Raw genomic sequence first — 26,480 nt, forward strand, 5'->3', positions numbered from 1 at the left:
AAAAAATAACATAGACAACCCACCCAACTCACGCCCTGACCATACTTAATAAAACAAAGACATAACAAAAGAACTAAGGTCAGAACATGACAGACCCCCCCCCCCCTCCCCCAAAGGTTCGGACTCCGGCTGCAAAACCTGAACCTATAGGGGAGGGTCTGGGTGGGTGTCTGTCCGCAGTGGCGGCTCTGGCGGGGGACGTGGACCCCACTCCACCATAGTCTTTGTCCGCCTTTTAACCCGCCTCCGTGGCCTCTTTAACGCGGCGACCCTCGCTGCCGACCTCGGACTGGGGACCCTAGCAATGGGTCCCGAATGGACGGGAGATTCCAGCAGCACCGGACAGGACCTCTCTCTCCACGGTAAGCACGGGGAGCTGGCGCAGGTCTCCTACCTGACTTCGCCACACTCCTCGTGTGCACCCCCCCCCCAATACATTTTTGAGGCTGCCTCTCGGGCTTCCAACCATGCTGCCGTGCTGCCTCCTCATACCACCGCCTCTCGGCTTTCGCTGCCTCCAGCTCTGCCTTGGGGCGGCGATACTCTCCAGCCTGTGCCCAGGGTCCCTTGCCGTCCAGAATCTCCTCCCATATCCAGGAGACCTGAGATCGCTGCTGCTGCCCGTTACCACTCTGCTTGGTCCTTTGGTGGTGGGTGCTTCTGTAACGTTTGTCGTTGGGAGAAAGAGAGGAGGACCATGGTGCAGCGTGGTAAGTGTTCATCTTGTTTTAATAAGAAATACTGAACACTGAACAAAACAATAAAATGACAAAACGAACAGTCCTGAATGGTGAAACAAAACACAGAACAGAAAATAAACATCCACAACTCAAAAGTGAAACCAGGCTACCTAAGTATGGTTCTCAATCAGGGACAACGATTGACAGCTGCCTCTGACCAGGCCAAACACAGAAATCCCAAATCATAGAAAAAAGAACATAGACAACCCACCCAACTCACGCCCTGACCATACTTAAAACAAAGACATAACAAAAGAACTAAGGTCAGAACGTGACACTAAAGCCATGACATCATTTTCTGGAATTTTCCAAGCTGTTTAAAGGCACAGTCAACTTAGTGTATGTAAACTTCTGACCCACTGGAATTGTGATTCAATGAATTTTAAGTTAAATAATCTGTCTGTAAACAATTATTGGAAAAATTACTTGTGTCATGCACAAAGTAGATGTCCTAACCGATTTGCCAAAACTATAGTTTGTTAACAAGAAATTTGTGGAGTGGTTGAAAAAAAGTTTTAATGACTCCAGCCTAAGTGCATGTAAACTTCCGACTTCAACTGTACATCTTCCTGGCTGAGGCAACCAGGTTTTTTCATAAAATGTCCTGGTAGGCTACTTGGTAAAGTTCATAATGCCGTTGACCTTAACAGGGTCCACAGGACCAGTGGAAGCAAAATAGCCTCAAAACATCAAAGACACATCGCCATACTTTACTGTAGATATGAGGTACATTTCTGCATGTTTCTGTTTTTCAATGCCCACAAAGCCACACTGGTGTGTGTGGCCAAAGAGCTCTATTATCATGTCATCTGACCATTCTGTATGGAGGAATGGTCTAAGATCCCTCCCAACATGTTCTCCAATCTAACAAAACATTTTAGAAAAATGCTCAGAGTATTGAAAACTCGGGTGCTAATAATTTTGACCCTTATCTTTTCTAGATTTTTTACAAATTATTTGTTAAACAAAGTTTTCCCATGAGCAGTTGTATTAGTATGAAATCATATATTTTAAAAAAAATGCATTCTCTATATCTCAGTATTTGTATGATTTATTTATTTGATATACTATTTTTGGCTGATCTTTATCAAGGGGGCCAATAATTATTGTCTTGACTGTATATTGATCAGCGATGTATTTCACTCAAAGATATTGTAATCAAATCCATAATTATTTATAGGCATTGGGGATTTTATTCATTCAAAACATGTTATTACAAGGCAATTGATAGCTATTAGACACCAATTCATTCTAGAATTAGGCCTGGTTTAAATGATCTAAAGCTTTTTGGCTCTACATATTAAAGTAATTATCTTTTGCCATTGTTGTTAGGGCATCGACCATGTAGGAATAATGAATGTGGCAGGTGCTAGTTTTGTTATCTCTACTGTAGCACAGATGAATGTGGCAGGTGCTAGTTTTGTTCTCTTTACTGTAGCACATATAACCCCAGAACCCTTGCTAGATAGCCAGGTGGGAGCTCCAAGGAGAGCCTTGCATCATTACCACCATGAGTTGGGATCGACAGTTAACCTGTCAATTCACCACTGTGGTGAATGCGTCAGTGGCCAGATGCAAAGTGGGAAAGTCACCCAGATTAGACTCGAATTAGATACATATGACCTTCATCTCGCTCAATTAAATTACATCCAAAAGGCTTTATTGGCATGGAGTCTAACCACAGAAGCATATTAAATCTGACGACGGGAATGAGATCTCACCCTCAATGGGAAACTGGTTTGATAGTTACCCTGATAATTTATGACAATGGCAATTCGTATTTTTTTCCTCTGCAGGTTTCCTCTGCCTCTTCCTCTGACTGATGGTGTTGTACCGCAACCTGGTGGATAATGTGAGCACTCTCGCTTGTACTGCGCCCTGCACTAGGTGTCAGTATGTGCTTTTTCGTCCTTTTATGGAAAGTATCTTCAACCTAGAAGAGAACCAGGAAGTAACGCCGTCGTTTGTTTAGATTATTAGCTAGAACGCGCTTGGCAACTTCGTGAGTTACGTTTTTGCTTGCTTTAGAAAGTGGAAGGTGTAGCTAGATAGGGTCATTCAAAATAGCATCATAACATGAATAAAACAGAGAGGGGAATCATGAGCTCATTGCTTGTTGTTGTGGCTGTAACCTATGTGCTCGTTAGCCGAGCAGAATGTCACACTAGTACTACGCCAACGCCATTGAAGTGTAAGATACTATTCCTACATTTTTGGTTACGACATGTATAAACAGCATTCAGTATTGTCATTGCTCGTTACATTTATTTGTTTGTATTATGTCGCTTCCAAGGTCTCGATGGCTAGCTAGCTAACTATAAGTGAAATGCGTCATCAGCTAACGTTAGCTTGCTAGGTGAGCAAAAATCATCAACTTTGAGTTGGTGTGACATGCACAATTGTAGACAGTATGGCGATTTAGCCTATTTTTTTAGCAGAGCACAGCTAAGCCTTACTGAATTCAAATAAGAACACACATTTCCTTTCATTTCAGCTTGCAAAGCCTTCTCAACTTGTGACTCATGCACTCAAAACCCACAGGTAAGCAGAATATTATGTAACACTTCCTATTTGTAAAGCATTATAGTCTGTATAGCCTTCGCTACCAAGTTTACGTTATCACTCGGTCTATGTTCAATAATATGTCTTTTTTTGTAAATTTGTACCAGGGTCACATCATTGCAAGTAACGTTAATCTGTCTGAATCTATTTTAAATTATTCAATATAAATTAGAGCAGGGAACTAACTATACGATATTATCACGATACTTAGATAGCGATAGGATATATATTATGATTCTCATTATTCCATATGTATTGCGATTCGATGTTCCAACCATATTGCGCACCACATGTCTGCTGCAGAGGGACGAGAACCACGATGAAAACAACAAGTTTCAGCAGTCATGGAAATAAAAGTACTGTCAACAAATTGACTACCAATTTAAAAATATGGAAAACAATCTTTGAAGGAAAGAAACTGGGGTTTTGGTATAGGTACAGCCAACTAGCACAGAAGTAATATTGTGATATTGTCAAAACGATGCAGTATGATATATCATCAAAAAATAATAACTATGTAATTATCAATTCCCCACCCCCCATCACTAATAGAAATACAATACATCAAATTGATGGACACAGTTAAGGACATGAGTGAAGGCTGGGAATAGGTGATCCTGCGCATATCAACTCTTTGAGAATTTAAGTATTAGGCTAATGATGAGTGCCTTGTCTTTTCTCAGTGCCTGTGGTGCATGACCAACGACACCTGCACAGACTACCCAGTGAGCTACATTCTGCCTCCGCCTGCAGTGTGTAAACTGTCACAGGCACGATGGGGAGTGTGTTGGGGTGAGTGAAATGAAGTTTTACTTGATGTGACCTCCCATTAGACCTCCTGATGTGGGTGCAGGCTTTAATTCTAATCAACTTATTGTAGTGTTCGATTTAGACATGAATTAGTATAATCAAGCGTGTTACTACTTTGCTAGAACAAAAGCCCGCCCTCCACCCACATCAGCCCATGGCCGACCACATGCTTAGTTGGGTGTCTGTTAAGGTAAATATAGCAACAGTCAGATTAATACAGAATAGTACATCTGATTGTGGTTGGTGGAGCCTACATTTTTCGGGGCATGGATTCTACAAATTGTCAATTGGTATCACAGGACCTAACGTGTGCCAGGAAAACATTCCCCACACCATTACACCACCAGCAGCCTATACCGCTGACACCAGGCAGGATGAGGTCATGTACTGCTCGTGTTCCCACTGGAGCCGCTTCTTCTTCTTTTTAGCTGATAGGAGTGGAACCAGGTGTGGTCGTCTGCTGCAATAGCCAATCCGTGACAAGGACCGAAGAGTTCTGCACGCCACTTTTGAACTGTGCCGTTATTTGCCTGTTTGTGGCCCGCCTGTTAGCTTGCACAATTCTTGCCATTCTCCTTTGACCTCGCTCATCAACGAGCTGTTTTCACCCACAGGACTATCGCTGACTGGATGTTTTTCACACCATTCCTAGACACTACTGTGCCTGTAAAGTCCAGGAGGCTGGCCAGTTTCTGAGATACTGGAAAAGGGCGCGCTTGGCACCGACGATGATACCAAGCTCAAAGTCGCTTAGGTCACTCGTTTTGCCCATTCTAACGTTCCAACAGTAACGGAATGCGTCTGCCTGCATAATGTAGTAAGCCACGGCCACGTAACTCACTCTCTGTAGGAGCTAATCATTTTCATGAACTGGGTGGTGTTCCTCATAAACGGGCCACGGAGAAAGTATTCACGCCCCTTGACTTTTTCTACATTTGGTTGTGTTTGTTAAAGACAGATTTTGTCACTGGCCTACACACAATACTCCATAATGTCAGTGTAATTATAGTGTTTAACATGTTTTTTGAATGACCACCTCATCTCTGTACCCCACACATACAATTATCTGTATGGTCTCTCAGTCGAGCAGTGAATTTCAAACACAGATTCAACCACAAAGACCAGGGAGGTTTTCCAATGCCTCGCAAAGAAGGGCACCTATTGGTAGACGGGTAAAAAGTAAACATTTCTTTGAATATCCCTTTGAACATGTTGGAAGTTATTAATTACACTTTGGGTGGTGTATCAATACACCCAGTCACAACAAAGATACAGGCATTCTTTTTAACTCAGTTTCCAGAGAGGAAGGAAACTGCTCAGGGACATTAAAACAGTTAGTTTAATGGCTGTGTCTCGGTCCCAGCTTTGATGCACCTGTACTGTCTCCGCCTTCTACTAGATGGTAGCAGGGTGAACAGGCCGTGGCTCATTCAGGCCTAGTATATGTCAGTCAGCCTGCCCCCTCTGGCTGTTCTGTGTTGATTAAAGAGCCCCCCCTACTGACTGATCTACACTCACACTGGGGCTGCCTGCTGAAGCTGCTTGCAGGGGCTCTAATCACAGGCCTCTGGGCCACAGATGACAACAGCATGTGGTTTCTGGCTGGTTTCTGAGCACAACCATGGGATTAGATCCCAGGGCTAAATAATAAGGAATAACTCATATTCCACACTGTTGTTATGATCATTTTAATAATTAAAGAAGAGATATATTATTTTGTTTTGTGAAAAAATCTCCCTGACACACATATTGGCATATTTAATTAAGAATACAATGTTTTATGACATGAGAATCTGGAAACAACCATATTTGTCCAAATGAGTTACTAATCAGTTTAAATCCTTCTCAACTTGTGACTCATGCATTCAAAACCCAAAGGTAAGAAGAATATTATGCAGCAATTCTTGACCAACATTTATTTTGTCCAAACTAAATCGAGGAAGTACAAAAATCTACAAAAATAAAACCCCACTTGTAATTTCAAAAACACACCAGCAGGTGGCAGTAATGTCTAACAAAGATGCATTTTTGAATAGTGGTCTGAGTGCCAAGCTGAGCTTTTCATATCACTCAATCACAGGCTGGTACTGCTCAGGCTAATTAAATAACACTGCATATCTGACTTTCTCTACCAATCAACATCAGTGCAGTCTTTATACCCCTCATTTGAATTTGTTTGATTCCTCATGGGTTTATTAGTCATTATGATAGAATAAATGCATAATCACATGAATAATGAAATGTTCTCTTTATCCTTGATAAAGGATAGTGTTGTGAACGTGTGTGAAATTCACTTAAAAATCGAATAAACTTGAAGCATGTTGTTATTTGTTCCTATCTTGACCTTTGACCTGTTCTCTGTTCCAGTGAACTTCGAGGCTCTGATCATTGCCATGGCAGTGTTAGGCGGGACCATCATCATCAGCATTGCAGTCTGTTGCTGCTGCTGCTGTTGCTGCAAGAAACGTCAATCAGGGTAATACAGGAAGTGATGTCACAGAATTGCCCTTTCTCGCCTAATATTAAGGGATACTTGCAAAGAATGGCAATGGCTTTATCAGTCAGTCTTGATCATTATCCTAGGAAAACCTCCACTCTAACCATATCAGACTCCTCATAAATGTGCTGATATTACTCATATCCTTTGTTACATCCAACATGAAATTATTCAAAATGCAAATCTCTATTAATGTGCACCATCCATGTACAGTGATTATACCCTTTTATTAAAACCGGTAGGTACAGTCCTAGATGGTGATCTTGTCCTGCTTATTATGTGATTCTAGGAGGGAGGAAGAAGAAACTGTCACTACATAGCGGAATGTTTTAAAATGGCATGTCAATCAAGTGCTTTCTGGCCTGACACCCTGATTGGCAGCCATTTTAAATGCACCCGCTCTGTGCAGCTCAATCATCTATCCTAACTAAACATGAAGGCCGTGAAGATGAAACAACATGTCTGTCCGAAATGAAATTCCACACAGTTCATATTTCTCACCTCCCAATCATTGGAATGCCTCTGCATATATTGGCAAAGTTATTTGTTCCATTTTAAGATTACATCCAATTAACAAAGATGACACCTCTCTCGTTTCCCCAGCAGAACCTCTCCCCTTTCCAAGCTCACACAACAGCAGCCTCACTTTTTTTGCATTAAACACAAGCAGCAGAATGACAGGATACAGGATTACTTCTTGTTGGCAGCATCTATGCAAAGTGAAGAGCAACAGCCGTTCTATACAACAGAACTTGCAGTGTTATTGTTGACAAGGAATACTATCCAAGTCTCATTTCCACTTGGAGACAAAGTATATCATATACTGTACAAGGACAGTGTGTTCATAAGACCAGTCTGTGATAGTGTGTCACTGTCTGTAAACCGTGATGTTTCAAGGTGATTGTAACGCTGCCTGTGTCTCTGTCTCACCAGGCCAGACAGAGATGAGGAGAGGTTTGCCAGGAGGAGAGAGGAGATCAGACAGCGTGCTGATGAACGGTAAGGATTCCTTAGTTATCACACCCTCTGCTTCACACTGGCTTTCAAACCACTACTAAAAGATGCCCCATTTTATCAACACCATGATTTGTGTGAGCCCACACTGTTAGTTGCTTCGATTTTTGGGGAGGTGCTTGTATCCGTTTCAATGATCGCAAGCGCTTCCCACAGCTACCTAGTCAGATTCAGAGTTTTCTACTCTGTTGTTGGTGATCATCTATAGAGACGTTCTCTGTCAGGGTTGGGGATTTGAACAGTTGGTGAGCTGTTCCTACGGCTCTTCAAGCAGAACCGTCCCCAGAAGGAGTGTGTGTGTGTGTGTGTGTGCGCGTCCATCCAAACACCAACCGAGAGGATTGTAATCACTGACTCCAGTTCTTAGTCCTCAGCAGCTGATAATGAGGTCATAGGTGTGGTGAGTGTAGTAGCATGTTCTATATCTTGTAGTGTAGTGGTAGTAATGGGATTCTGAGCCACTACACTGAATCACGGTGTACGAAAGCTGGTCTGGAACCCCCCTCCGTTTACATAAATGTTTCAGCCTTTCTTTCAATTGTTTCCTGCCTGTCGTCCACCGAGGACCGCCTGATGTGTTGTTTAACGTGGTGAGCAGTCAGTTATGCAGAAAGACTGTCGGTAACAGTAAGTTTATCATGTGGTGTACTGGGGAGTCTAGGCTCACTGTGTGTTTCTGAATTAAATCTGCCTCTGTGAACCTTTCTTCTATCAATGTAGAGTATATTCACTCAGTCAGTTCCTGATGTGGATCAAACCACTATAGTCTGTGTTAGTGTACTGACCTACATAGACAGTGTTGGTGTTCTGATGGGAACAGAGGACCCAGGCCTGTTTTAGGCACCATGGGAGAGGAGGGAGCCTCTAGAGAGATTACAGCATGTTTACAGCACATCCCCAGAGTCTGCAGATGGAGAGGTTAGGGCACAGCTAAGAGCTCTGAGCCCTCTGTCATCTGAGCCACAGATGGGGAACGTTCTACAGAACAACTAAACAGACATAAGTTATCACATCCCCACCATCCAAACTCCACAGACTTTTACTGTATCTCTATGTTGGAGAATGTCCCATTGAAATAACACAGGGTATAGGTTAAGTTTGTCCCGACTCCCTATCAAACCAAGGGGTTTACGGAGGTCTAAGACAGTGGTGGAGAGCGAGTTTAGAAAGACAGAGTGCACTTGAGTCTTTGAGATTGTATTCAACCCTCTCGCTCTTTTTCATTTTCTTCCGGTTGCTCACCCTCCCTCCTCCCCTCCCACTTATTGCCTTCGTGCATGGTTATGTGGGAGTCAGTCAGCTGAGAGGGAGGGAAGTGGGGGAGACAGATGGTAGTCTGTGTTCAGGACAGCCTCTGCTCCTCTCTGCTCCCTGTGTTGTCAGCCTGTCTGCCTCCACTGATTGCTGCTCCCAAGATCACAACCTGGCATTAAAGAGCCCAGACTGATTTACACTGTCTGTCTTTGTGTGGGACTGCCACTGGGAACCCAGTGAATTTACGTCCCTGGAGGGGCCAACAAAACAATCACAACCACCTCCCCTCCCCGCCTCCTTTGTGTCCCCCATAAAGTTAGAGCGATGGCTGGACGGCAGGCTCCTCAGCCTGCCCTGTGCTCGTATTTCACCTACTGCTGTCCATGTCGGTGTAAAACACAGCGTCTTGTTGTTTACGAGCCTCTATCAGGGGCCGTGGGGAGGTAAACAATGACACTAAAGCCGCCTTAAATAATGTCAGATGTCTAAAGGCTTAATGCTGCCACTTTAAGGCATGGCAGCTTCGTTCAGCAAGATGGAGGGTGGAGTCAACTTTTTGTTTGTAGAGGACAGATATAGATGCCACTTTTGTTATTGATTGCTTTTGACAACCATATTTGATATCTCCGCTACTGCAGTCCGTAAATGGACTTGAAAAGGTATTTGCAGCTTGGGCAAAGGTCTTCCATTAAGCGGGGCTCCTCTGAGGAGGCTGGGGGAGTATGGTGCAGCAACTGTGAAGTGTCACTGGTGAGAAAGCTGAGGTGCTAAAAGCAGCAGTGTGAAACAACATGTAACAAGTTTAGCAGAAACACCCACTGACTGAGTACGTTTACATGCACACTAATAATTGGATATTAAAGTGATTATGGCAGTAGGCCTAGTATGGCAATAGTCATGTAAACACCTTAGTCTGCTTAGCTTAATCAGCGTAAGGTTTCAATTGAAGTAAGCATACGCAGATTATAACACCTGGTTTCCTGAGCAATCTCTGGAATTATTAGGACATGTAAACAGTTTAATCCGTGTTCCAGCGGTGTAATTGATCTGCACATTTACCAGCACCGGTAGCACAAGCCTCCCTCTTGTACACGAGTGAAGTGAGTTTGGAAAAACTGAAAGTATGCATCTTAGAAATAATTTTCACATACAAACTTTATATGTCCTAACTCGGAATCAAATAGGCTTCGAAAAAATAACATGGTCGCTGTGGTAGAATTTTTATTTTGATTGGCTATTTTCTGCATTTATTAAAAGTCCCGTTCAGACGTGTCCATGTAAACAGGATTATTTGGGAAATCGTTCTTCTTGCAAAACATGTCAACATTTTAAACAAACTGTTATATTAATCTGACTATCCGCAATAATTGTGTAATTGTGTGCATGTAACAGTGCTCACTGACTGGTGGTTTATAAAGTATGAGGCTTGTATTCACAATCTCCTTCATTACCCAGAAGTACTGAATGAGAAGACTTTATAAATCCTACATTACCCAGAAGTACTGACTGAGAAGAATTTATAAATCCTACATTACCCAGAAGTACTGACTGAGAAGACTTTATAAATCCTACATTACCCAGAAGTACTGACTGAGAAGACTTTATAAATCCTACATTACCCAGAAGTACTGACTGAGAAGAATTTATAAATCCTACATTACCCAGAAGTACTGACTGAGAAGACTTTATAAATCCTACATTACCCAGAAGTACTGACTGAGAAGAATTTATAAATCCTACATTACCCAGAAGTACTGACTGAGAAGACTTTATAAATCCTACATTACCCAGAAGTACTGACTGAGAAGACTTTATAAATAATTTCCTAATGTTCATTATCCTGTGCTGTGTTCTTCTGTTAGCGGTTTATTACATGTTCCAGTGTTGCTGATTGTCATGTTACTGTGTGATAGAACATGACTAGCGTTGTCTTCTACTCTGACAGGAAGGTGGAGAGGAAGGTGAGGCATGATGACATCCGCAAGAAGTATGGTACGTATCATTATTTTAGCTATTTTATTAGGATCCACATTAACTGCCATAGCATCAGCTATTCTTCCTGGGGTCCACACAAAACATGAAACGTGATACAGAACAGCTCAAGGACAGAACTACATACATGTATACAATGGTAGGTCTCCACTTTTTACTAGCAACTTATCTTGTATCTAATATGAACCAAGGACTTCCTCTAACCTCTTATGCAATTAGACCCAAGTTACACTTCCTTATATAACCTGACCCAATGACCTTGCTCTTCTTCACCTGATATGAAAGTCTTCTGAGACATTTACAAGCCTCTTACTGTTCTGTGACCTGATGTGCTTAACTTGGGCGTAATGGGATGAGCATTCAGCGTTCATTGTCCTCGATCCATAGGGCCGTCCATTTCCATATTTTCTAGGGTGTTGCTTATTGAATTTCCATCCTCGGTCACGTTAATGCATTATTCAGCGTAGTGAACGTGTCCCAAAGCAAGCCAACGCAGCCCACATATTGGTTACTCTACCTGAAGTCTCTCGGAATCAATTCTAACAAGATGCGTCACACTTTGGATGTCAGATACTGGGCATCTCATTACCGTCTGCATGTTAGTACAGGTCAGCACAACACACACAGATCCCCATGTTGAAACATTGATACAGAAACACAGGCCAACTCGGTCTCAGGTCATATCTTGATTCTGAATACTGTAACAACCCGTAAGGCTTGGTTAGCTGGTTTATTCAGTATGCCAGACAGTGTAGGAGAGAGGGGGGAGCAGAGAGGTGACTAGGAATGAACAGCAGTCTGTAGGGCAGAAGGCTCCCTGGGGTGAATAGGAATGATGGGAGATATGAGCACTGCAGTCAGTCCCAGGGTTGACCGAAATGCGGGTGGGATCTCTGGACTTCCTGCTTATTCCCTCCTTATTCCAGGAATTGTCCAACTGAGGTTTTTGGAAAACCTAGGATTTTTGGGAAAGTCGCCGGCATTTTTCAGTCCTTAGTCAGTCTATATGAATTATGGGAGTTATGAGACAAGCAGGACAGTGTCTCTGGGGTCTGGTACTGTAACCTCTGCTCTATGCTAGGCCTCTGACCCTGGGACTGAAGAGAGGGGGGGTGTATATGAAGACATCTGCTTCTGGTTAAGTGTGAGAGGGGGGTAGCATAACTCTAAAGCTCTCTGAAAAGTGACTATTCCTAGTGAATGTTTCTCTGTTATTGATGTGTTGTCAAGTTTGCGATCTTTCCATTCATTGCCTTCACGTTCTCGAGGTGTGTGTGTGTTAATGTCTCTGTGGTATTGGTTGCAGTTCCACATAAATTGTGAATTTCTTTATGGACAACATGACAGAGTGATGGATGGTGGTCTCCTTCACATGCCCCCTGCTTACTGAAGTCTATATACATTAGGGACTGCTTGGCATTTGTCTGCTACTCAAACAAGGTGTGTGTGTGTGTGTGTGTGTGTGTGTGTGTGTGTGTGTGTGTGTGTGTATGTATGTGTGTGTGTGTGTGTGTGTGTGTGTGTGTGTGTGTGTCTTTCACTCAGTCAATCCTCAGAGATCAAACAACACCTAGTGACCTGCACCACATTCCCATCATCTCGACAGCCTCTGTACAACCCCCCTTGGCAGCCTCTGTACAATCCTCATTGGCAGCCTCTGTACAAACCCCCCATGGCAGCCTCTGTACAATCCCCCCATGGCAGCCTCTGTACAATCCCCCTTGGCAGCCTCTGTACAATCCCCCCATGGCAGCCTCTGTACAATCCCCCTTGGCAGCCTCTGTACAATCCCCCCATGGCAGCCTCTGTACAATCCCCCCTTGGCAGCCTCTGTACAATCCCCCACATGGCAGCCTCTGTACAATCCCCCTTGGCAGCCTCTGTACAATCCCCCTTGGCAGCCTCTGTACAATCCCCCCATGGCAGCCTCTGTACAATCCCCCTTGGCAGCCTCTGTACAATCCCCCATGGCAGCCTCTGTACAATCCCCCATGGCAGCCTCTGTACAATCCCCCCCCATGGCAGCCTCTGTACAATCCCCCATGGCAGCCTCTGTACAATCCCCCCCCATGGCAGCCTCTGTACAATCCCCCCCCATGGCAGCCTCTGTACAATCCCCCCCATGGCAGCCTCTGTACAATCCCCCCATGGCAGCCTCTGTACAATCCCCCATGGCAGCCTCTGTACAATCCCCCCATGGCAGCCTCTGTACAATCTCCCCATGGCAGCCTCTGTACAATCCCCACTTGGCAGCCTCTGTACAACCCCGCTTGGCTTGGCAGCCGCTGTACAACCCCGCTTGGCTTGGCAGCCTCTGTACAACCCCCCTTGGCTTGGCAGCCTCTGTACAACCCCGCTTGGCTTGGCAGCCTCTGTACAACCCCGCTTGGCTTGGCAGCCGCTGTACAACCCCCCTTGGCAGCCGCTGTACAAACCCGCTTGGCTTGGCAGCCGCTGTACAACCCCGCTTGGCTTGGCAGCCGCTGTACAACCCCGCTTGGCAGGCTCTGTACAACCCCGCTTGGCAGCCTCTGTACAACCCCGCTTGGCTTGGCAGCCCTACAACCCCCTTGGCTTGGCAGCCTCTGTACAACCCCGCTTGGCTTGGCAGCCTCTGTACAACCCCGCTTGGCTTGGCAGCCGCTGTACAACCCCCCTTGGCAGCCTCTGTACAACCCCGCTTGGCTTGGCAGCCTCTGTACAACCCCGCTTGGCTTGGCAGCCTCTGTACAACCCCGCTTGGCTTGGCAGCCTCTGTACAACCCCGCTTGGCTTGGCAGCCTCTGTACAACCCCGCTTGGCTTGGCAGCCTCTGTACAACCCCGCTTGGCTTGGCATCCTCTGTACAACCCCGCTTGGCTTGGCATCCTCTGTACAACCCCCTTGGCTTGGCAGCCTCTGTACAACCCCGCTTGGCTTGGCAGCCGCTGTACAACCCCGCTTGGCTTGGCAGCCTCTGTACAACCCCCGCTTGGCTTGGCAGCCGCTGTACAACCCCGCTGGCTTGGCAGCCTCTGTACAACCCCGCTTGGCTTGGCAGCCTCTGTACAACCCCCGCTTGGCTTGGCAGCCTCTGTACAACCCCGCTTGGCTTGGCAGCCTCTGTACAACCCCGCTTGGCTTGGCAGCCTCTGTACAACCCCGCTTGGCTTGGCAGCCTCTGTACAACCCCGCTTGGCTTGGCAGCCGCTGTACAACCCCGCTTGGCTTGGCAGCCTCTGTACAACCCCGCTTGGCTTGGCAGCCTCTGTACAACCCCCGCTTGGCTTGGCAGCCTCTGTACAACCCCGCTTGGCTTGGCAGCCTCTGTACAACCCCGCTTGGCTTGGCAGCCTCTGTACAACCCCCCTTGGCTTGGCAGCCTCTGTACAACCCCGCTTGGCTTGGCAGCCGCTGTACAACCCCCCTTGGCAGCCGCTTTACAACCCCGCTTGGCAGCCGCTGTACAATCCCCCCCTTGGCAGCCTCTTTACAACCCCCTTTGGCAGCCTCTGTACAATCCCCCCTCTGTACAACCCCTAGACAATGTAACTATTGTGGGCTCCAAAATTACTGGCACCCCTAATTGGCAATGGACAAACAATACAGCCTCTGTACAACCCCGCTTGGCTTGGCAGCCTCTGTACAACCCCGCTTGGCTTGGCAGCCTCTGTACAACCCCGCTTGGCTTGGCAGCCGCTGTACAACCCCGCTTGGCTTGGCAGCCTCTGTACAACCCCGCTTGGCTTGGCAGCCTCTGTACAACCCCGCTTGGCTTGGCAGCCTCTGTACAACCCCGCTTGGCTTGGCAGCCTCTGTACAACCCCGCTTGGCTTGGCAGCCTCTGTACAACCCCCCTTGGCTTGGCAGCCTCTGTACAACCCCGCTTGGCTTGGCAGCCGCTGTACAACCCCCTTGGCAGCCGCTTTACAACCCCGCTTGGCAGCCGCTGTACAATCCCCCCCTTGGCAGCCTCTTTACAACCCCCTTTGGCAGCCTCTGTACAATCCCCCCTCTGTACAACCCCTAGACAATGTAACTATTGTGGGCTCCAAAATTACTGGCACCCCTAATTGGCAATGGACAAACAATACTTCAAAAAAATCTAAACAATATAGTCAAAATTCCAACGTGAAAAATACTGTACTTTATTGATGTTTCAATGGAACCCAACAAAATTTATTTATTGATTTTATTAAATATCAATGTCCTCCAAATCAAGGTTTCACAATTAATGGCACCGTTAAATATTATTGTAAATAACATCTACCAAAATTAAACTTAAGTGGAATTTAATTCCTGGTTTATCTACGTGTTAAGGAACTACACTGCTCAAAAAAATAAAGGGAACACTTAAACAACACAATGTAACTCCAAGTCAATCACACTTCTGTGAAATCAAACTGTCCACTTAGGAAGCAACACTGATTGACAATAAATTTCACATTCTGTTGTGCAAATGGAATAGATAACAGGTGGAAATTATAGGCAATTAGCAAGACACCCCCAATAAAGGAGTGGTTCTGCAGGTGGTAACCACAGACCACTTCTCAGTTCCTATGCTTCCTGGCTGATGTTTTGGTCACTTTTGAATGCTGGCGGTGCTTTCACTCTAGTGGTAGCATGAGACGGAGTCTACAACCCACACAAGTGGCTCAGGTAGTGCAGCTCATCCAGGATGGCACATCAATGCGAGCTGTGGCAAGAAGGTTTACTGTGTCTGTCAGCGTAGTGTCCAGAGCATGGAGGCGCTACCAGGAGACAGGCCAGTACATCAGGAGACGTGGAGGAGGCCGTAGGAGGGCAACAACCCAGCAGCAGGACCGCTACCTCCGCCTTTGTTGCAAAATTACCACCACCAGGCCACAAATGTGCACGTGTCTGCTCAAACGGTCAGAAACAGACTCCATGAGGGTGGTATGAGGGCCCGACGTCCACAGGTGGGGGTTGTGCTAACAGCAGGACGTTTGGCATTTGCCAGAGAACACCAAGATTGGCAAATTCGCCACTGGCGCCCTGTGCTCTTCACAGATGAAAGCAAGTTCACACTGAGCACGTGGAGAACGTTCTGCTGCCTGCAACATCCTCCAGCATGACCGGTTTGGCAGTGGGTCAGTCATGGTGTGGGGTGGCATTTCTTTGAGGGGCCGCACAGCCCTCCATGTGCTCGCCAGAGGTAGCCTGACTGCCATTAGGTACCGAGATGAGATCCTCAGAGCCCTTGTGAGACCATATGCTGGTGCGGTTGGCCCTGGGTTCCTCCTAATGCAAGACAATGCTAGACCTCATGTGGCTGGAGTGTGTCAGCAGTTCCTGCAAGAGGAAGGCATTGATGCTATGGACTGGCCCGCCCGTTCCCCCAGACCTGAATCCAATTGAGCACATCTGGGACATCATGTCTCGCTCCATCCACCAACGCCACGTTGCACCACAGACTCTCCAGGAGTTGGCGGATGCTCTAGTCCAGGTCTGGGAGGAGATCCCTCAGGAGACCATCCGCCACCTCATCAGGAGCATGCCCAGGCGTTGTAGGGAGGTCATACAGGCACGTGGAGGCCACACACACTACTGAGCCTCATTTTGACTTGTTTTAAGGACATTACATCAAAGTTGGATCGGCCTGTAGTGTGGTTTTCCACTTTAATTTTGAGTGTCACTCCAAATCCAGACCTCCATGGGTTGAAAAATTTGATTTCCATTGATCATTTATGTGTGATTTTGTTGTTAGCACATTCAACTATGTAAAGAAAAAAGTATTTAATAAGAATATTTCATTCATTCAGATCTAGGATGTGTTATTTTAGTGTTCCCTTATATTGTATATTGAGCCATTACATCAGTTCCTTTTTCACTAGGGTATAAAAATTAAGTTACACGCATGCAATATCCCTTTGTCATTCAACACCATTAAGAAAAGAAAAGAACTGGCAGTTCAAAAGGACAGATGGTCGTAGACCTTCTTAAACCTGGTAATGGCTACAAGAAGATCCACAAATGATTGAATATACCACGGCGCACTGTCAGGGCAATTATTTTTTTAAATCTAAAGAAATGGAACAGTTGAAAACCTCACGGGTAGAGGAAACAAATGCATTTTGCCCCCCAGGATAGGGAGGAGGATTGTGAGAGAAGCAACAAAATCCCCAAGAATCACTGTGAAAGAATTGCAGGCCTTGGTGGCGTCTTGGGGTCACCAGGTTTAAAAAAACACCATCAGACGCCACCTCCACAACCACAGGCTCTTTGGAAGGGTTGCCAGAAGAAAGCCCTTAATGACCCCAAGACACAGACGCAAGCGCTTTGTTTGTCAAGCATGTTTGGCGTCAAAACAGAGATGCATACAAGGAGAGGCACCTCATACTCACGGTGAAGTATGGTGGTGGGTCAGTGATGTTTTGGGGCTGTTTAATTCTAGAGGTTCAGAGGCACTGGTTAAGATTGATGGCATAATGAATTCCACCAAGTACCAGGCAATTTTGGCTGACAATCTGGTTGCCTCTGCCAGAAGGCTGGGACTTGGCCGTATGTGGACTTTCCAACAAGACAATGACCCAAAACATACCTCAAGATCCACACAGATGGTTCTGTGACAACAAAATCAATGTTCTGCCATGGCCATCTCAGTCGCCAGACCTCAATCCAATCGAACACCTGTGGACTGAGTTGAAGAGGGTAGTTGATAAGCGCAAACCCAAGAATGTGAAGGATCTTGAAAGGATCTGCATAGAGGAATGGTCCAAAATCCCTCCAAATGTGTTCCTTAACCTTGTCAAAAATTACAGGAAAAGACCATGCTGTTATCCTTGCCAGAGGTGGTGTCACTAAGTACTAAATGAGGAGTGCCAATAATTATGAAACCTTGATTTTGGTGAAATGTATTTTGTATTAAATAATTTAATGATTTTGGTGGGTTCCATTGAAACATTAATAAAGTACAGTATTTCTCACATGTTGGTATTTTGAGTTTATCTCTATAATTTTATTGTTTCTATTTTTTAAGTATTGTTTGTACATTGCCAGTAATTTTGGAGCCCACTATATAATACCATGATGAACATGAACCTTCTTATGATGGGAAGAATGTTAGCCATCTTATCAGGGAGTTGGTCAACCATGGTTTGCCAGTGCTGTGTTAAGATAGTGTGTAAAATAATGAATTTGAAGAATTTATCTGCACTGTATGTTTGTTTGTTAGCTAGCTAGCCAGGCTGTTTTAGAGGAATGATTCCATTAGGGTTTTAACTTAACCACCAATTTGCCAACATTCCATTCAAACAATGCAGTCAATCCACAGCCATGCACTGGCTGAAATCAGTTGATGATAGGACTTAGACAAGTTGTAAATGCAACAAGTACTGATTGTATCAATAGGGCTAAGGCACCTGCATCTCAGTGCAAAAGGCGTCACTACAGTCCCTGGTTCAAATCCAGTCTGTATCACATCCGGCCGTGATTGGGAGTCCCATAGGGTCCCCGGCCAAACCAGCGTCTTCCAGGTTTGGCCGGGGTAGGCCGTCTTGCCTAGTTAAAAAAAAAAATTAAATACAAAATATCATATAGTTTTCCAAGATAACAAAACATTTTACATTTATGGTCTGTTTGCATATATTTTAGAGGCTATTTAAACATAACATTTGTATAAAACCCAATATAAACTGTATTATTATGAAGGTATTTTAAGGAGGCAATTCTATAACACAATTTCTGATATCACATATCAGGATTATACCTCTACTGCCATTCATTCCAATTAGACTCGTTTGCATTTTTCCCTGATCAATATATGGTTGCTATTTTGACCACATTCTGGAACTTTGAGGGTTAATGTCTATAGTAATTTATTAGGATCTCTATGCTCCAGGTAGCCTCTGTACAACCCCTACACAGCTCAGTCATAACGCAACAGCTTCTAATCACTGTTTTTCAATGTTCCCCATCTTTCCTTTTTATTTCTCTCTCTCTGTGTTTGTTTTTACAGGTCTTGTCCCTGACTCTGACCACCCATACAGCAAGTTTGAAAATGAGTAAACCAGAAACCTGTGTGAGAGAGAAGAGTTGTTCAGATGGCTCTACTCTGCTCCATCCTCTTTGGGCTGACTACCATCCTGTCCTGCTGATTGCTTTAGCTTAGAGAGCAGACACACACACCTATACATCAAGACCGGTCTATCATCATGATTCATCTAAATCAAAACCTTTGCCTATAATTATTAAATGCAGTTTTTATTAATTCATTTTAGGTTCTGATTGAAAATTATTTACAGTTTGAGAATGTTATGTTTTTCACACAATTAAGAAGTTTGAAGAAGTCTGTAATATTTAGTTTGCTGTTGGAGACGTGGCACTGAGTGGAGCTTAACTTTCTGCACATTGTCTGTGTATTTTTGTGAAATCTGATTTAAAGAGCCTTTGTTTTAAATTACTGTAATATCTGTGAGTACGTTTTCGCTTTGTATATATTTTATAAACCAAGATAATAATTATGCTCAATCTGATATATTTCCTAATACATTTTTTATTTTAAAGTAAAATGTTTAACATTTTAACGACTTAACAAGTCTAAGATCACCATGAGCAATGTCAAGCATCTTCTGGAGTGGTGTAAAGCTCACCGCCATTGGACTCTAAAGCAGCACTCTTCACCATCTGGCAGTCCTGAAGGATGAATCTGGGGTTGGGGGATGCCAGGCGAACGCTACCTACCTGAATGCTTAGTGACAACTGTAAAGTTTGGTGTAGGAGGAATAATGATCTGGGCCGTTTTTCATTGTTCGGCCTAGGCCCTTTAGTTTCAGTGAAGGGAAATCTTAATGCTACAGCATACACTGACATTCTAGACGTTTCTGTGCTTCCAACTTTGTGGCAACAGTTGGGGGAAGGCCCTTTCCTGTTTCAACATGACAATACCCCGTGCACAAAGTTCATCAAGATTGGTATGGAAGAAGAACTTGATTGGCTTGCACAGAGTTCTGACATCAACCCCATCAAACACCTTTGGGATGAATTGGAATGCCGACTGCGAGCCAGGCCTAATATCCCAACATCAGTGCCCGACTTCACTAATGTTATTGTGGAATGTCTTCCCAGAAGAATGGAGGCTGTTATAGCAGCAAATGGGGGACCAACTCCATATTAATGCCCATGATTTTGGAATTAGATGTTTGACACGCAGGTGTCTGTCCACATACTTTTGGTCATGTAGTGAACCTCAGCCTCTCCACCCCTTCTTATTCATTACCACACCTCAATCTACCAGATGTCTGGATGGGGTTGCCAGTCCTTATAATGACAAATGTACTGCTCTGTATGGACATTCAACATCTTAATGGCAGCGCTACCAAGGAAAGTTTGGTCATTAAAGGGATACTTTGGAATTTAGGCAATGATGCCCTATATCTACTTCCGCTGAGTCAGATGAGCTCGTAGACACCATTTTTATGTCTGTGTCCAGTATGAAGGATGTTGGAGGTAGTTTCACTAGCAGATACCCATAGAATTCCAGTCATTGCGCTAATGCTACACTGAACAAAAATAAAAATGTAATGTGAAGTGTTGGTCCCATGTTTCACGAGCTGAAATAAAAGATCCCAGAAATGTTCCATATGCACAGAAAGCATATTTCTCTCTGTACAAATTTGGGCAGGTATAAGCAACACACAATGACCAAATTTACATTTTATTGCAATTGGAATGCTGAGATACCGTGATGAGATTCTGAGGCCCATTGTTTCGTGCTATTCATCCGCCGCCATAACCTCAAATATGAGAGTGTACACTTGTTTAGGCTAGTTGCAAAACTGCTATCTAAATGGAATCTAATTCTAATGCTAGTCGATGCTTTGTTGTTGCGACTTCTGCACGTGTGCACAGTCTGAATCTACAAGGACAGGCACAGCCTATTTGACATGCAAATCTCCTGAAAAGCTTATCTCCAGTTCTGTCATTTGCAATGCAGACAACATCCAAACTGACAACACAAGAGACAGACAACACCCTTGACCAGATCAGACGTTTTTAAAAGGTGAAAATACTGAGCAGGAGAAGTCAAGTCAGGTGATTATGAAACACTCGGGAAGTGGTCCAAGGCAGGTTAAAGGACATGTCATTCATCTGAGGCTCATCACTTTTATTGGTTTTATTGAAGAGTTTTATAAAGAGGTTCTTGGGCAGACATGCTGTGCACCTGTTCATAGTGGAATGGTGTAATAGACTCATTGGCAGTCTCATATGGGTTACACGTTGAACAAGAATACCTCAAAGGATTTCCCTTTCACATGTACAGGGCCCACCCAGACAGGACAGCCTGTCGTAATTGACTTGAAATACATAGCATACTTTACAATGCCATCATGCCAGTCTGTTTGTGCAGTAATGCAAACTCCATGTCACTCAGTGACATGCCAAACATGGCAATGACAGCAATGGAGTTGGCAAGAACACCAACAGATCTGGGAGCAGGCTATACTTTACAATCATGTTTAATTGTATTGAAGAATTTATCGTTGAACAATGAAACCCATTGAGTCATAGAAACGACAAAAGCATGTAGGTGCTCAGATTTGGACCGGACAGTGGACACCCTGCCTTCCCTGGAGGAATGTATGTGTAAATTAAAACAACCTGGCCTTGACAAACCCCTCCACATTCCTAGCATGTTTCCTATGCTTTGTGTGATGTAATGTTGTCTCTACCTTCTTGCCCTTTGTGCTGTTGTCTGTGCCCAATAATGTTTGTACCATGTTTTATGCTGCTACCATGTTGTGTTGCTATCATGTTGTTATGTTGTGTTTCTACCATGCTGTGTTGTCATGTGTTGCTGCCTTGCTATGTTGTTGTCTTAGGTCTCTCTTTATGTAGTGTGTTGTCTCTCTTGTTGTGATGTGTTTTGTCCTATATTTATATTGTATTTATTTTTTACTTCTTAATCCAAAGCCCCCGTCCCCGCAGCAGAATTTGTTCTTAACTGACTTGCCTAGTTAAATAAAGGTTCAATAAAAAATGTAAAATACAATTGATCTTAAACAGTCTACAGGCTACATGTGCACCACCAAGTCAGAACAGTAGGCTATGTTATGAGGGGGAAAAGGACCACATTATTAAGGTGAGGCACATGGGCTTCTAACAGCTTAATACAAAACATACACTTAAAATATTGCTTTCTTAGCTACAGTATACATATCTCTCTGGCATATTACATAATTTATGCAGCACCATTCAATACATTTTAGGACTTAACCTTGTTGTGCTGTGCTCACTTGAACAGGAAGGTGGCGCAGCGATCCTTCTTGTGGGCAAATTCTTTCATGAAACTTTATCAAAGTCTGACATTCTCTGGATTTATGGTGCTTTCAAGACAACTGGGAACAAGTTTGAATCATGGCCTCTTTAATCTTTAGGTCAGAGCTCTAGAATGAGGCCGAGTTCCTGACTTGAAATGCCGAGTTGGATTACCATTCAAAACCTATTTTCCCAGTCGGAGCTCATTTTTTTCCAAATTCCCAATTGTCTTGAACTCACTGATGTCTGAGATTTACCAGTTCCAAGTTTCCAGTTGTTTCGAAAGCTGCAGAAGTCATGCTAGATTGACAGCATGGCCAATCTATTCAACCTTTTCTGGCCCATGGTGTTGCGTGAGAATGTATCCTTTTAAGCTTGGAAAAGAGACACTAAAACCCAGAGTTGGACCACACACCCTCTCCACCGAATAGCAGGCAGGAGAATCAAAATAGTGATTGCTTTGCGATGCTTGCATTTAGCTACTGATTCCTTCCTAACCACTCGCAAACCAATTAGGGATTTCCAACTTGTTATGTAATGTTTGTGGCCAATGAGCACCATTGCATTTTATCTATAATTTCTCTTCATATGACAAGAATTGAATAGGATTTGCCAGTAAATTGTCGCTGTGATTCAAGATGATGACTGCTTATCTAGCTTTTTTATTTTAGTCTAAAACAACTTTATATCGAAGGAGTGACTTTGATTTGTTTGAGTTTAGCTTTTTATTTTTATTTAATTTTATTCATAATACAAAAATCAACTTACATTGCTACATCAAACATGTCTAACAAAACAAAACACAGGTATTAACAAGAAAATACTCAAACATACAAAGAAATATCAATAAAATAATACAAAAATATATATATTTTTTGTGCAATTGTATTCACTGAAAAAATCTTATTAAAATGATTCAGGAAGATGTTATTCTTGTTGTTATTCACTAGGGTTAATGTTTTAATAAGATAATTAAATTCAATCAGAAAAATAAGTAATTTTGGTATAGAATTTTGGAATTTTTGTTTGTGTATGAAGCATTTGGCAACAAGAATTTTAAAAATGAACAATCATTTCAGTGGTCTTGTTATCATTGCAATAGTAACATATTATATCTTTCATGACAAAAACATAGGCAGTGTTCATAATGGTAAATAACTATTTTGCAAGGTTTTTCAAAAATTTGGACAAATTTACATTCAAAGAACAAGTGAGACAGATTCTCACCTTCTTTTTCACATAAAACGCTGATATCATCAATAGTCACAAATTTGGATATCATAGAAATACATGGATATATCTTATGTAAAATGTTGAAGTGCACTTCCTTAACTTTGTTTGGTATACAGTATTTGTAAAGTCTTAACCATGCATTTTTCCAGACAATGTCAGGAATAAGTATGTTCCAGAAAAACTTTCCTCTCGGTGTAAGTTGGTTTTGTGAATGAATAATTCGTCTTGTAAATTTATTACAACAAGTTTTCTCAAGTAAGCCCACGCCTTCCAATCTGAGTTCTGGATAAACTTTGTGATCATTCCCAAAATTAAGATTACTTTTCATAAGTGTAGTTAGACCACTGGGAACGGCTTTGATCACAGAAATAAACTCTCTGAAAGGGATTGGAAACTCTTTCAATGTTATAAATTGTTCAGATGTGAGAATATTACCCTTGTTGTCAAAAATATCAAGAACAAAGTCAATATTCCCCTCATGCCAGCTGGGGTAGAACAATGACTTATTCCTTACAGTTATGTCTGAATTATTCCAGAAAATAGCTTTATGTGGGGAAGAATTGTGCAGGAAACATATTTTCTAGGCCATTAAAACTTGTTGGTGAAACCTAGCCAATTTAGCAGGTAATATTTTGGGAATATAATTACATTTCAGTAAAAATTGAAGACCTCCCAATTTATTAAACACATTATTTGGAATGAAATACCATATTGAATCAGTACTGATCAAACATCTTTTCAACCAGTTTATCTTGAAAGTGTTATTTATGTCAACAAAATCCATCACTTATAGACCGCCTTCAGCTCTTTTGTTAGAAAGGACAGATTTGTTTTAGTTTGTGAGACTTATTTTTCCAGATGAAGTCAAGAAAGATCTTATTGATCTCTTTACAAGTAGCTGGATTTACACATAACGATAATGAGGGGTACACAAAACGAGACAGTCCCTCTGCCTTGGACAGACGTACTCCCTGCTTATCTAGCTTGCTAGCTAAGATTTTGAAAGTATGACGTTGACATTATCTGCCCAATCAATGCTGCGGTAGATATAACGTGATTTGACATTATTTTATCTGTGGCCGATGACCTTGAGCCTTCTTGGATGGGCACTTCTAATGTAAATATATGGCTACACCCAAGGGGGCTTGAACTGCCTAGCTCCCCCTTGGACTGCCTAATCTCCCTCTAGATTCTGCAGTGACGTAGTGTCCCCATGAGTGACAAAACACTGAGCCAAAAAACTAGAAACTAGAGATTATCAACATCTAAGCTCTGTACTTTCCACTAGTTGCCCCTCCACCACAGAAAGCACTGAGCTAGGCTGAATTACCTGCATTTTGGAGCTGCCTTACTCAAGAAAGCAAAAAAGAGACCATGTTTGTGTGCGGCTTTATTAATTCAATATATATATTTGTAATTGTTTCAAACTCATATGTGACATGTATTAATGCCAAAATAACATGCAAAAAATATATATATTTACAGTACCAGTCAAAAGTTTGGACACTCGTTCAAGGGTTTTTCTTAATTTTTACTATTTTCTACATTGTAGAGTAATAGTGAAGACAGAAACTATGAAATAACACATATGGAATTATGTAGTAACCAAAAAAGTGTTAAACAAATCAAAACATATTTAAAATGTGAGATTCTTCCAATTAGCCACCCTTTGCTTTGATGACAGCTTTGCACACTCTTGGCATTCTCTCAACCAGCTTCATGAGGAATGCTTGAAGGAGATCCCACATATGCTGAGCACTTGTTGGCTGCTTTTCCTTCACTCTGCGGTCCAACTCATCCCAAACCATCTCAATTGGGTTGAGGTTGGGTGATTGTGGAGGCCAGGTCATCTGATGCAGCACTCCATCACTCTCTTTGGCTAAATATCCCTTACACAGCCTGGAGGTGTGTTTTGGGTCATTGTCCTGTTGAAAAGCAAATGATAGTCCCACAAAGAGCAAACCAGATGGGATGGCGTATTTCTGCAGAATGCTGTGGTAGCCATGCTGGTAAAGTGTTCCTTGAATTCTAAATAAATCACTGACAGTGTCACTAGCAAGGCACCCCCACACCATCCCACCTCCTCCTCCATGCTTCATGGTGGAAACCACACATGTGGAGATCATCCGTTCATCTACTCTGCGTTTCACAAAGACATGGCGGTTGGAATAAAAAATCTCAAATTTGGACTCATCAGACCAAAGGACAGATTTCCACCGGTTTAATATCCATTGCTTGTGTTTCTTGGCCCAAGCAAGTCTCTTCTTATTATTGGTGTCCTTTAGTAGTGGTTTCTTTGCAACAATTTGACCATGAAGGCTTGATTCACGCAGTCTCCTCTGAACAGTTGATGTTGAGATGTGTCTGTTACTTGAACTCTGTGAAGCATGTATTTGGGCTGCAATCTGAGGTGCAGTTAACTCTAATAAACTTATCCTCTGCAGCAGAGGTAACTCTGGGTCTTCCTTTCCTCCCTTTCCTCATGAGAGCCAGTTTCATCATAGCGCTTGATGGTTTTGCAACTGCACTTGAAGAAACTTTTAAAGTACTTGAAATGTTCCGCTTTGACTGACCTTCATGTCTTAAAGTAATGGACTGTTGTTTCTCTTTGCTTATTTGAGCTGTTCTTGACATAATATGGAGTTGGTCTTTTACCAAATAGGGCTATCTTTGGTATACCACCCCTACCTTGTCACAACACAACTGATTGGCTCAAACGCATTAAGAAGGAAATAAATTCCACAAATGAACTTTTAAGAATGCACACCTGTTAGTTGAAATGCATTCCATGTGACTATCTCATGAAGCTGGTTGAGAGAATTCCAAGAGTGTGCAAAGCTGTCATCAAAGCAAAGGGTGGTTACTTTGAAGAATCTGTAATCTAAAATATATTTTGATTTGTTTAACACTTGTTTGGTTACTAAATGATTCCATATGTGTTATTTCATTGTTTTGATGTCTTCACTATTATTCTACAATGTAGATAATAATAAAAAATAAAGAAAAGCCCTTCAATCAGTAGGTGTGTCCAAGCTTTTGACTGGTACTGTATATACACTACTGTTCAAAAGTTTGGGGTCACTTAGAATGTCCTTGTTTTTTAAATAAAAGCACATTTTTTT

General features: G+C 43.1%; 1 protein-coding gene across 1 annotated transcript; it reads left to right on the forward strand.

Moving 5' to 3' along the window:
- Positions 1-2,669: 2,669 nt before the first annotated feature.
- Positions 2,670-20,447, forward strand: LOC115140902 (pituitary tumor-transforming gene 1 protein-interacting protein-like). The gene is made up of 7 exons (XM_065028008.1): positions 2,670-2,931; positions 3,235-3,281; positions 3,986-4,094; positions 6,480-6,588; positions 7,543-7,608; positions 10,823-10,869; positions 18,827-20,447. Exons 1-7 carry the CDS (start codon positions 2,817-2,819, stop codon positions 18,874-18,876), a joined length of 543 nt encoding a protein of 180 aa, XP_064884080.1. The 5' UTR covers positions 2,670-2,816; the 3' UTR covers positions 18,877-20,447.
- The last annotated feature ends 6,033 nt before the right edge of the window (positions 20,448-26,480 follow it).

The sequence above is a fragment of the Oncorhynchus nerka genome, linkage group LG14 (assembly GCF_034236695.1).
Source record: "Oncorhynchus nerka isolate Pitt River linkage group LG14, Oner_Uvic_2.0, whole genome shotgun sequence".
In the NCBI taxonomy this organism is placed as follows: domain Eukaryota; kingdom Metazoa; phylum Chordata; class Actinopteri; order Salmoniformes; family Salmonidae; genus Oncorhynchus; species Oncorhynchus nerka.